The sequence below is a fragment of the Rhinolophus ferrumequinum genome, chromosome 7, assembly GCF_004115265.2.
Source record: "Rhinolophus ferrumequinum isolate MPI-CBG mRhiFer1 chromosome 7, mRhiFer1_v1.p, whole genome shotgun sequence".
Lineage (NCBI taxonomy): Eukaryota > Metazoa > Chordata > Mammalia > Chiroptera > Rhinolophidae > Rhinolophus > Rhinolophus ferrumequinum.
The window spans coordinates 77,591,792-77,605,538 of record NC_046290.1 but is presented as its reverse complement, the minus strand read 5'-3'; the positions used below and the strand labels follow the sequence as shown (position 1 = coordinate 77,605,538).

Here is a 13,747-nt window from a genome sequence, read left to right as displayed (position 1 = left end):
TTTCAGCTTCAGAGGTCAAAATAAAAACCGTAATGCCTAATGTTGGAAAAAATCACATTAATGTTCCCTTTGAAGATACAGGACGGTGACTTACTCTTTTCGTCAGCTGAGTATCCATCATGAAGTTGTGCACGTGCTTTTCTGCTTTGGTAAGTTCTAGCTTCCTTGCCACCACAGCTACCACCAGGGCCGTGCAGCCAGCACCCTGAAATCACAAGAGGAGAACCCCAAAGGTTAATTAGTTTGACCTCAGCCACATTAAAAAATATTTAGCACCAAGGACATAAGTATCTGGAGAAAACAACACAAAACTGTAGTCATCTGTGTCTTCAATAAATATTACAGCAGATGCATGGTCAACAAGCACTGTGCCTTTACATTGTGACTAAAAACTTAATTCACATATATTAAGAACTAAAATATTTTAATCAAAAACATCTTAATTATAAAAAGTAAATGGTAAAAAGCAACTTTACCATTTCTCTAAAATTTTCAGAGATTTCTTAAAAAATGGAGCAAATTAGTTCCTATCACAGGAACAATCAATTAAATGAACATAAAAGCACAGAGTAGAAATAAGAACTATTGTCTGAAAAATAACATTCCATAAAATAAGACCATCAGGTCTTCAGGCCAACCCACTGTGATATAGTGGGAATGAAGAGCCATGCGGTATCTCAGCGTACACAAAAGTTTAGACTCTTCTACATGCACAACAGAAAGGATCACAAAGATCACAGTGATCTGAACCCGCATAACAGAGAGATGAGGTGCTGAAGGTAAAGGACTACCATACTGCTATTCTAGGGATTTACCAGCACTAAGAAAGGCATGGGCTCCCTTTACTTTGTAAAACATCAGGAGTGGTCCTGTTTGAATTATGGCCACTGTGCTGATCTCTCAGGAAGAGATGTCTGACGCTGTGTGGTGCCCCAGAGATGACAGTCCTGCTCTCCATGACCAAGGTGCATCCATTCCAAGTCATGAGGTGTGGGGTCTTCTGGGCTGATTGCATACAGCGTCAGGAGGTAAGGCTAGGGCACCTGTAGGAGAGCCTGGGCAAGGCCATGCTGCTGCAGCCCACCTGGTAGGGAAGGGGCCAACTGAGGAGCTGGCTTAGGTGTTGTGAAAGGTAATCCAGCTCTCTAGACAGAATCTCATCCCTGAAAGGACCACAGAGCAGTAGAGATTGCCAGGCTGTCTCATTGGGCAGATAAAACAATGAATAACAGTTCAGGTAGGAGTCCACCAAAGAGGGGCACAAACAAAGAGATGTTACAATACTTGTGGGTATTCCAACAGACTTGCATCTTTTAAAACTAGTTTTTAATAGCATCCCCTTTATGTTAGTCAGAATAGTAGGGTACTCACTGGATAACCATCTAAGAGAGTCTCAAATTCCCATTAGGTAACTGCTGTTCCTCATTATCAGTAGGTGGAAAACTCACTAATTATTATGGCAACTCTGTGCCGTAAAAATGTAGTGGTCTACATCTTAAATATCTAATATTGAGGAATGGTGATTGGTTACAGTATATCCGTAATACATTGACTGTATTAAAGTTTTATTTCTGTAATATTTAAATATAATGTTTAAATGAGCAATTTACAAAACTGTATACCTAATTTGCTCCTAATTTTATTTTTTTAGAAAGACTCCACCTTGGGGAGGGAAAAAAAAAATAACTGGAAAGAAGTAAGCTCAACTGTGAAAAGAGGTTCTCTCTCAGTGGCTGGAATATCAGTAACTTATTTTGTTCTTTCTTCTTTTCTGTATAGCCTATATTTAATTAATTATACATTTAAAAAGTAACAACAATTTCTGATTTTGAAAACATCTAACCTAATCATTACATATCTTTATTAACCTTAAAAAAATTCAATCTAGGGAAATGATCTTTCTTTATGAATCATACTCATGTTTTATTATATAATTAATGATAGAATCATTTTAGTATATGTGCTGCCGAAGCGAGCACACTAGAATCATTTTTATTTGAATTAATAAATGTAATTTTAGCTATTCAGTTAAAGAGCAAAAAAGGAATTTTTAAACTCACTAAATGAGTTCCTACAACGAATCTGACACGAAGGATAAGAGTGAGAAAAAAAGAGAAGAATGCACTTGGCCTGTCTTGCCACAACCTGACAATTATTATTATAGACATGGCTTTATTAATGAGCTGATATTGTTTAAATACAATATTTCCAGAGGGTTTGAATATCCCCTTCCATCTAGCTCTATGAAGAAATCAGTATCTTCCGAAATGAAGTGATACTGATCATATGGTCAAAGAAAAGTCAGAAGGTATTTAGACATCATCTGGTTTAACCCTCTGATTTTAGAGAGGAGACGAAACGAGTCATCATTCAGTTATGAACTGTAATTAGCACAGATATATTTACTACCCTTTACCTCATCTCATAATACTTTTATGTTTAAGATCAGCTATATTCTTATTTATGGTTATTTCCATATCTATGATACAACATGAAGCACTGTATTTCAAAATAAAACAAGAAATTAAAATTCACCTTATTTTATATGCCAAACTATTGGTATGCATGTTTGAAAATTGAGCAATATGGATAATAAATCAACATTGTTCCTATTTTGTATCTGGTGCAACTTTTAATTCAGTAGTTCTTAACCTTGATTATGATTAGAATTACTTGGAGAGTTTGTAAAATTTCCAACGCTGAGAGACTGTGCCCAACCAACTAAATATTCATCTCCAGGGATAAAATCCAAGCATCAGAATTTTTTTAGTGCTTTTTAGGTGATTCCAACATAAAGTCACTGCTTTAGGTGAAGAAGGATATGGAAGGAATATGGTGAATTCCTGAACTACTTTCTATTTTGAACAAGAGAGTGAAAGGTTTTTAATCAGCCACGTCATTTACTTATGAAGACATTCAGAAAATGATAAGGAAAGTAAAGGCAGAGGACAGAGAGTACAAGGTCAGAAATCTCTGGGCTGTGTGATGGTTATCCTGCTATGTTGTGAGGTATAGAGATAATGGAAGCAATGACTTCAGAGCTCGATACTGAAGAAGAACAGCCTTAGGAAGCAGCTACACCTGTTTTGTTGAGTTTAAAACATCTGCCACAGAATCTAACTAGTTATGTTATACTGATGGGGCTACCTGAATCAGTGGCCATGCACGCTAGCCATCTGTACCTCCCCACTGTTTGAGATGACATTTGGTTGATAAGTACAGTAGGTCCTTGAATAATGTCAGTTTGCTCAATGTAGTTTCCTTATCGCATTGATGAGATGCCAGGGGAACTTAACCCTTGTTTATATCAATTAGCTTATGGTTAAATTGGTTTTGTTACACGTTGTTGCACTTAAAGTAACAGAACCTATTGACAACATCGAGGACTTACTGTACAGTCTCCCCTGTTGCATGTATGCTCCCAGGTACTCTTCAATCAGGGAGTTATGGGAGATCAAGGGCCGCAATGGTTCCCGAATAAGCAGAGATTATAAAAAGCTGAGGGCTTCCATTGCTATAAAGATGGCTATGAGCGGCAGCTGGCACTCTAAGTTGAATATTGTTCTCCCCTGGCAGGTGGCCACTGCTGAGATTCTTCTGGAAAGAAATCAAACTCCTAACAGGAGTGGAAAATCACTGGTATCAAGAGCCTTTGGAAGTCAATTTTTATTTGGGTTTATTCCTGGGCTCTATTTTTTTCCTGCTCCCGGTCCATTTCTTGTTGAGTGGTCTCTAGCGCACCAAAAGTCTTGTGCATTAAAATGAGTACCTTTGCTGCAAACTGGAGAAGCAAGTGACTGACAATTTAGTCATTATTGAAAGTACTACCTATATCCCTCATTCTGTTTTCCTAATGGTATCGTTTAAATTGTACTTCAAGAGCCACACATGGAATTTAGACTTATGATTGTTAAAACACAATGAGTCCTTTAGTCCTGATCTCCCCAGGTTCTTAAAAAAAAACACATAAGAGGATCTGATACCTATAGAATCGGGTTTCAAAACAACTTATTTTTTTCTAATTTTTAGAGTTATGCAAAATAAAACTGGCTCACCTCTGAAAGCTTTCTAGGTTCAAGGTAAAGTCTTACACACACTTAATGATTATAGTAATTTAAGTAATGACATGATGTTATTGTCCACTCAATGTCTGTTTCCAGAATCATTCTGTTTCATAAAGTGAGTAAGAATGAATGTAAATATGCTTTTACAACATTTTCTCCAAAGCTTATCACAATGGATACAGAAACAGTTGGAAATCACATATGTTACTCTCTGAAATTAAGATCCCTGGATGCCTTTAACTAGATGAGTCATATTCCTTTCACCAAAGTCAGAAAATGCATCTGGGTTACTTTTCTTCTATTTCATTTGTTATTAGGAAAAAAGCTAAGCAAATCACTAACCTGCCACTTTAACTAAAAACTAAATGAAGAAAACACGGTGTGTTTATGAAGCCACAATATAAAAAGGCAAGGGTTAAGGTTTTCCTTGGCTAGTTTATCATCTTTTCTTCTAACAAATTAGATGTTGCCTGGGAGAGAGGCCTTGTCCTTAGATAAGTAATTATTAATGCTCATTACTCTATGCCAGATCAAAGTGAACAAATGATAATCAGACAGTATAAGCTCTAATTGAATCCTAACAGCTGGAGAGTCTTAGATGCTGCCAAACGAAAATGTAGTGCTTTTCTCCTGCATTATGCCACAGATATTGTAAGCCATGCTGGTCCCTAGAATGGAAAAGAACTTCAGGTAGCTCATTTTCCCCAAGATCATTTATCACACAGAGTTAGAGAAATTTAAAGTGACACATTTTTACTTTAGATCACTTGCTTATGTTGATCCTAAAAACAGTTCCAAGAATCATTTTGAAGACCACTTTGGGATCAGGCCTTAAGAATACAACCCTGTGGGAAAGGAAAATTCCTTGAATAGAACCCTCACTGTTACCAAACTATGCTATAAAGCTATAGTAATTAAAACAGCATGGTACTGGCATAAAAACAGACACGAAGAAAGAACAATGGAGTAGAGAACCCAGAAATAAACCCACACCTATATAGTCAATTCATCTATGACAAAGGAGGCAAGTATATACCAAGGGTAAAGATAGTCTCAATAAATGGTGCTGGGAAAACTAGACAGACATATGGAAAACAATGAAACGATCACTTTTTTACAGCATATACAAGAATAAATCAAAATGGATTACACACTTAAGTGTAAGAGGTGAAACCATAAAACTAGAAGAAAACATAGGCAGTACACTCTTTGACAGGACATCACAGTTAGTAATATTTTTGGGGGGATGGGCAAGGGAAACAAAGGGAAAAATAAGCATCAAACTAATCTAGTGAATGGGAGGAGATATTCCAAGAGTTAATATACAAAAAATATATAAGGAACTCATACAACTTAACACCAAAAAAACTCCAAACAGTCCAATTTTTAAATGGGCAGAGGATAAAGACATTTCTCTAAAGAGGCCATACAGATGACCAATAGACATTTGAAAAGATGCTCCACGTCACTAATTCTCAAGGAAACGTAAATTAAACACACAATGAGCTACTACCACACATCTGTCAGAATGGCTATCATCAATAAATCAACAAACAACAAGCGTTGGTGAGGACAGAGAAGGGAACCCTCATGTACTGTTGGTGAAATTGTAAATTGGTGCAGCCACTATAGTAAACAAAAATGAAAAATAGAACTACCATATGACTCAGGAATACCACTTCTGGGCATTTATCCAAAGAAAACAAAAACACTAATTCAAAAAGATATATGCACTCCTATGTTCATTGCAGCATTATTTACAATACCCACAACATGGAAGCAACCTATGTCCATTGATGGACGAATGGATAAAGAAGAGGTGGTACATATATACAGTGGAATATTACTCAGCCACGAAAAAGAATGAAATCTTGCCATTTGTAATAACTACATATGGTGTCAGATGAATACTAGACTTATTGGGGTGATCACCTTGTAAGGTATATAAATGTCTAAGCATTATATTGTATACCTGAGAATGTAATATTGTATGTAAACTGTAATTGAAAAATAAAAATTATAAAAAGCACACTAAAAACAGTTTTAATTCTTTCCTTATTAAAAAAAGGTATGTGCAACAGATTCAAGATAATGAAATTTATATATTTTTTGGAAATTCCAGAATACCACAGAGAGTGACTGCTAAAAAAAAAAAGAAATAAAAAGTAATGTTTACAATATTCTAGTGTTAAATCAATTGTCCTGTATATGGTGGCTCCTAAAAGGTAAAACTTTTTTGATAGCCAAAATAGACTACGAGTAATTAAAATTTCTCAAAATAGAATTAATTAAAAAAAATTATGCTTTTTACCTAAAATACATCTAAATTAATGAAACAGCCTTAAGGTTAACTGGCATTTAAAAATATCAATTTACCCTCCAAAATGAAAGTAAAATGAGTATTTGAAACCATTGCCCATTTTTCTGTCCCTGGGGTCGACTGACTCAATATCCTGGAACAATGAATACATTTTTACTTCATTTGCCTGACATAATTATTCTTTCATTAAAATGTGTAAAATAATAAATTCTGAGAATTAAAATTAATAACACTGAGCTTTACTATTATATCCCATTGGAGTTTTGCAATTTTTCATAAAAATAAACAATATCCAAGATAATTTTGAAGAGAAATTCCCTATTTCAAAATGCCCTACCTCTCAGTATCTTCAAATACAAGTTGCTATTTGCTGACAGGAGAGTACAGGCCAATTCAAATGCCCTCCTCCTAACAAAGAGGGGAGAAGATTTTCTTTCTTTCTTTCTTTTTTTTTTTTTTTTGAGTACAATGATAAAACCTGGACCTGGGAAACCCAAATCTCCTTTAGAATGATTTGCCTGTTCAGCTCATTTACTGCTTTGGTGATTAGAAAGAAGGAAGTGCTGCACAAAACTGGGCATCCCTAGGTTTCTATCTCCTTATGAGCAATGATGCCAAAGTGAGTGCATGTAGTTTAGAAGCATGTAGGGCAGCTCTGTCAGCTGAAAGTGCTGATAGTTTAGAAAAATGAGGTGGAGTTGTAGAGACGACAAGTTGAATGCCGGAAGGTCACAACAACTTCCAGTTACACTTGCCTGTTCCTGAAAGAAAGTAGCTGTCATATATCCTAAGAAATTTGCATGGGAAGAAGTGGAGGTCCATTTAGGGCACTGGTGGGGAATTGAGCCTTAGGGCTGAAAAGGCCCATCCATCTGCTCGGTACAAAATAGAAACTACTGGAAGAATTTAAAGATGCACTCTCCTCACTGGGCCTTTATTGGATGAGATTCAATGAATGTACCAAAAAAAACAACAACAAAAAAAGTAAAAACGTCTTCAAAATTATTATTTGATTATTAATCATCTTATGTCAAATTGTATAAGACATGTAAAAAGGACCCTGAGCTCTTTTGCTTATTTACACACCCAGGAATGGCTTTAGTCTTCTTTCTCAAGATTTCAACATCCACTGGCAGGGGACAAACATTCTTAAATGCAAAGACAAAGTCTATAATCAAGCCTTAGATTTAGCCCTCTTTAATATGTGCTATTCTCTATATAAACTCTGGATAATTTAAGGCTGTGTTTTGGATATCCTCTGATTGAGTTAACAGTGTAATGTTACTATCCTTTAGGATGAAAACTGTTGAACTCTGACAATTGACTGAGTCACTATGTGATTTTTTTTTCTCCCTGAGTAAAAATTAAAAAATTAACTGGTGTGGTGACTTTTAAATTGGAAAACCTATGCATTGCTTTTGTTTATACAGAATTACTAGTGGGATAGACGAAACCTAAATGACACGTCTGAAGTGACCTCACTTTGATGAGGTATAAGGGTTTATAGAGCATATTAGAGGTCCACTTATCAGATAACCTGTGTCCCTAGGAATGGACAGATATTACTCCATATTTAAAGATAATTATGCCAAAGAAAATTCCATCATCCATACTCTAAGTGGCAAGAGCTGCCATAATTTTATAGAAAGAGAAGCAAAAATTACTCTTACCAATGAGACTACATTCTACTCTTGAAACAATTATATATTGACAGGTTAGGGAATATTATAGATTTCAACAGATGTTATATCTATATGTAAAGATACAAAATGGTAGATAACTTTTTAATGTTATGCAAAAAAAATTACTTTCTCTATTGTAAAGTTGGAGATACTGAGAAACCAGCTAATGCTCACAAAAAAGCTCAGACACCATGATCCAACAATGTTATTTGCCTACTGCCTTCAACCAAAAGAATAAAAGCCATTTACAATTCATCCCATTGGTTATAATGACAGTTACAATAATAAAGCCTCAGGTCCTTGGTACCTCCTCAAGTAGAGGAAGGATAGAGGAATAAGAAGAAAGTAGGTAATTACAACCTTAATGGCTTTCTCCTGGAGGGTAATGACTGGTTTTGTCTATTAGGCAAGCCTGTTTTTAAATCCAGGCTATCCAGGAGAGAGGAAGGGATCTTTGTCTCTTAGGTAGGTCTTGGTAAAAGGAAAATTTCTTCTTGATTTGTTTGATCTATCACAATGGAATGCCTGTTAAAGCATTTCAGTATCTAAAATCCACTTATGTTAGTATTTCCATAATTATCTACCTATAACATTGTAAACACAAGCTAAAAAAATTATCAGAGATTTGCATGATTGTCTTGGATTCACAATTTACATTTCAGGTGAGGAGACGTAATTTTTTGATAAGGCCATTTGTTTGTCTCTTAGAAATATTCTGGAAAACTCTCTCTCCTTATGGTTTAACAATATATTTCTGCTCAGAGCACTGCAGGTTAATCTTAAGGTTCCTGGCTCCCCAAAATATAATTCATGACACATTATTTAAAATTTTTAAACTGCAGTTTAATTTTGAGTTTTACCAATGAAATGTGAACATCTAAGATGATGCCAAGAAATAATTCATTAGTTTCATTAACTTTATGAAGAAAACATGCAGTGCTCATTTCGTTATATGCACATTTTTGAAATGAGAAAGCTCTGTAGGTGTTAGCATTAAGATCAACCATATTTCTTCAAAGTGAAAAAAAAGCCACATAAAGTATAATTTCTAACAAAATTTCATAAATGCAAGAACAAGAAAATTCAACGATAAAAGCACAAAGAAACACAGTACTACCTCAGAGATAATATAAAAGATGATTCAGGGATGACCCTTGCTTTCTCAAGAGTGTTGTAAATTATATTTCTCTTTCACAATTTACTAAAGGCCACAGGGAGAGAGAGACAGAGGCAGAGAGATGACTCATGGGAAATCTGAAATGTGCATTTTACCTAAACATACAATGCAAAGTCCAAGGGGGAATAGGCAAATAAACGCTTGAAATAAAAACAAATCCTACTGGCTTAGATAATTCAAAAGTGACAAACTGGTATTTAAACGTCTTGAAAACAAAAGCAGACAAAATCTGTTTGACAAAACAAACATTTCATCTTAAGGATACTAACCTTTTATGTGGACTATGAAAACAATTTCTTCTTTTAGAAATCTACATTGTCAACCAACACTCTCCATACTGGTTTCTAGGTCACCTTCCTCCATAAGCTCTAGATTCCCAGGAAATTTATATGGGATATAATCAACCCCCAGCAGGTCACCTTCATAAGATTGCTTTGTGGCCTGACTCCATGTTTTGGCTTACGGACAGAGACAAACCAATTCTACACAGTATTTCAAATAGGCTTGTCAAAGATTACTGAATTTCTCTGTATGCAAGTCAGTCTTTGATTGGGTCAAGTAAGAAATAAATCTGTTGCTTAATGAGGGAGTTGGAATGGAGCTCCTCAACTCAAGAACAGAGGGACTTTTTCACCATGAGCTTAAAGGACAGGAACGTCGTCACTGTAAATTTCATTGTGTACAACAATTTTGTTTCCATATAGATTACAAGTTGCTTTTGCTTACAACTCCTATTTTTTAAAAACAAAGTAAGAACCCTAGTGAAACCTATGCAAAGAAGTAATTTGAGGAACTAAATAAAAGATGTGTGCCGTCAAATGAGACTGAAGGAACCGTTCTTGAGACATTAAGGACAAAGGAAAAAATCGAGGAAAGATAAAAGTACCATAAGATCCTGGCAAGGTTAACTTTAAATTTGGCTCTGATCCCATGGCAAATGAGGCTGTTTGCACCAACCCTGAGTCATACCTATTTCAAAAATAAAATAAGGCACATCTTGCCAAAAAGGAACACCAAGAAAGTTGTTTCTAAGAAGCACGAGGAGAAAGACTGCAATTACTAGTTTTGTTTTTATCAGTAGCGTCATTTTGTCCCTTGTGGGCTAGTTATGGGCCCTCCAAAAATACATCCATGCAAATTTCATTTCCCAAAGCACTATACTACATAATAAAATGCTATCTTTTCAGGAAATGATCCAATAGTAAACATAATGGATCATACTATCTAATTGTCATGAAAAAGAAAGTTCACTAAAATTCACAAAACTGGAATTTCCTTTTACAAGCAAATAATGTTAAATTATGCCCCCAAATTATATTTTCCATAATTGCGATTTGCAACAGTCATTTGGTTACTACCAGTGACCTTAAAATTGGCCCTGCATTTGATTTTCACAGCTAGGCGCCTTATCCCAGCTCAGTACTACCAGGCGGGAGAAGAATGTTCCCACCCTATTTCTGCCACGGGCACTAGTCCTGACTCTGGAACAATCTTCGTAGGCAACTGCTGTGACGGGACATGCTATCCTGGCCACCACCCAAAAGCACTCATGTGGGAAGCCTGCTTCTCTCCTGCCAAGCTGGGGGCGGACACAGTGTAGGCGTTGGGCAGGGATGCCTAGCTTCAGAAATTCTCGGCATTTCCTGCCTAAGGAGCTCCCAGTACCGGTTCACATCCTTACATAGGCAGAAACGAAACAAGCATCAAGATAACACTCTCTGCTCTATAACCAAACTATAAAAAGCAGATAAGGAGTGACGAGAACCTAAGTCACTGAAAATTTCAAATTGAAATTATCTCTGGTTTAAATATTTAAAAGTTCACACCACCTTAATAATTTTTAGATAACACGCTAGCCTTCTAAACATCTAAAACAGATGGTACAAACCAGTCCTGGCCAACTTGTAGTGTGTGAGGAAGGAAGGTGTCTGAGCCTGCTAGGCGTCCCAAAGGAACAGTGGCACGATACCCCAGGGAGTACACCTTTGACAGCTGCTCCACAAGACTTGCCTTCTGTCCCCAGCCTCATGTCATGCCACTTTCCCCTGGACAATCCTGTGCTAAAAGCACATTGAGCAAGGCTCCTCCTTGCCTCATTACCTTCAAATAAGCCATTTCCTTTTCCTGAAAATGCCCTTCCTTCTTCTCACAAGCCACCCTTCCCAGCTCACTGAAAAGTTAAAAGCTAACATTCCAAGGATCTGTTTCTCTGAGTAGATCTAATTCCTCAGTCCCCAAGTTAGATCAGAAGCTTTACTTCTTCACACATTTGTCATAAATGTGATGAACAATTATGCGTTAATTATTTTTTTAATGTAGGTCTTCCCCTGTAAACTCTAAGAAGGCAGGACAAGAAAAGTTTCTGTCTTCTTTTGTTGTATTTCCAGTATCTAGGGTAGTGCCTGGCATACACCTGGCACTCAACAAATATTAAAATAATAAATATAATCTAATAAAATATAACTGATAAAATGTCATGTAATTCTTCAACCCTTTAACACACTTCAAGATACTTATTATAGTCCACATTTTATAGACGAGGAAAGAAAGTTTCAGAGAGAAGCGAAATTTATTCAAGTTCACAAGCTAGTAGGAAATGGCAGAACTGACCCAGACTTAAATAACTTCCTGACTCTGAAGCTGAAGCTCTAAGATCAGATTTGTTCATCAAATTAGTGTATCACCCACAAAGAGCAGTCTAGCAGCCATATGTCCTCAATGGAGCTTCGCGATGGGAAAAATAAGACGACAACTGTTGATGTTCTCTCCCAACACAGAACTGATTTAGGTACGTGGCTTTCCTGCTGTTGGGAACTCAAGTAACTTACAATGACTTCTGCCCATGTGCCCAATGGTTTAAGTGTCCTTTTGAGTTTAAATTTAAAAAAGGCAAAGTAACAAACGACACTTACCATAATTCCAGTAAGCAAACAGACTCCTTTCCCACAGTATGTGTTAGGTACCATGTCACCATAACCAATGGAGAGAAAAGTTATGGATATTAACCACATCGCTCCAAGGAAGTTGCTAGTAACATCCTGTTGATCATGGTACCTGAAAAATAGGAAACAAAGCCAGTCCTTTAGAATTAATCTGCAGTACAGTTGCTAAGGCCAGTCTGATTCAATTCATGAATCCACTAAGTATCTTCTATAAACTGCTCATTTAGAGGTTTTCAAAGTTCATAATCATAAATAAAATTGAGGTTCCATCTGTGTACTCAGAAAGACATCAAGACATTCTTCCACTTTAATAATAATCTGAAAGACACACGGTAAAATATGAAAATTGTTTTCTCCCTGGTGGAAGTTGATAAATGTCTATTTATCCTTGAACCTTGCTCTGGTCCCTGGTCACGTCTCATCATTTCTTGAGGCCCACTGATATGCCCAACTTATAGGACAATATAGAGCCACCCAGTTTACAGGGGAAGATCTCCACACCTTTGTAGGAGAAGAAGCCATGCTGTTCCCTTTGCTTAGATTTTCCTTTGCAACCTTAATTTCCTTAATGGGTCAATTCCATCATCTTTCAAAATAAACTTTCTGTCTACTCCTGTCCCAACCCCTCCCCCAGGCTCCCTCAGTATCCTAAGTATTCCTCCATCACAGGACTATATTATACTGTTAGCTGGAGGTCCCTCACTAGCCTTCCTCCTTGAAGACAGAAACTTTACCTTTGATCACACACAGTCCCTGCCCAGAGCGAGAGCATAATAGAAGCTGTTGCGCCTCAGCAGTTGCACACAAAGCGCTTGTAGTAAAAAAGGTTATCCTGATTATTCTTTGAAGTGTCAAGTTTTTCTAGTGAGGAGGAAGGTGATTATATCAGAAACAGATACCCTATAACGTTCTGCTTGAATTAGCAGTACTAAATAGTAACCTGGCCCACCATGGGGACACTTCTTTCCACCACCTATACAACAGTGAGAACATGTGAGTTGTTACCCTAGAAGAACTTGCTCTGGCTGCATATTTTGTATAGTCATGGTGCGGAGTGGCCGTCTTCTGGTTTCCTTGACAGTTAGACCCCAGACTGGTCATTAGAGGCATTTCTTGCTCTTCACACCCAACTTCTCCCAAGGATTACCCTTTCTTCCCAGCTCTCAGACACCACTGGGGAGGGCTTTCTTTTCCTCATTTCCTCCTCTCCAAAGAAGGCTGATAGTCGCCTGGCTTATCCATACTCAGTCGTGCCTTGCAACTTGACTCACTGTGCTGCCAAAGCTGGGGTGGCAAGAAAGATTCCCCGTCTTGAGCCCCAGGATTGATCTCAGACCCCAATCTACACTGGGAAATGTATCTTGTGTGCCTCCCTTTCCTTCATCTCAGGCCAAGCCTCCTGCATCTATCACCCAAAGTTCAGAAGGTCCATAGCATATATGAACTTGCCTCAGTAATATTAGTGGAGCTAACCTCTTGCTTTGGGTACAGAAAAGACCCATGCTGATCACTTTTATACTTTTGTTTTATTTCAAGTAAGTATTATTAGAAGCTAAGAAGGA

At 37.0% G+C, this 13,747-nt stretch overlaps 1 protein-coding gene across 2 annotated transcripts in view; it reads right to left on the bottom strand.

The window, feature by feature from the left end:
* Window positions 1-13,747, bottom strand: part of KCNN2 (potassium calcium-activated channel subfamily N member 2) — a 375,548-nt gene that overhangs the window by 18,462 nt on the left and 343,339 nt on the right. For both annotated transcript variants that reach the window (XM_033111136.1, XM_033111137.1), the window contains 2 exons: window positions 12,156-12,297; window positions 95-205 (listed from right to left, as the gene is read on the bottom strand). In XM_033111136.1, the coding sequence (XP_032967027.1) occupies window positions 95-205; window positions 12,156-12,297 (253 nt within the window). The remainder of the gene's footprint in view (window positions 1-94; window positions 206-12,155; window positions 12,298-13,747) is intronic.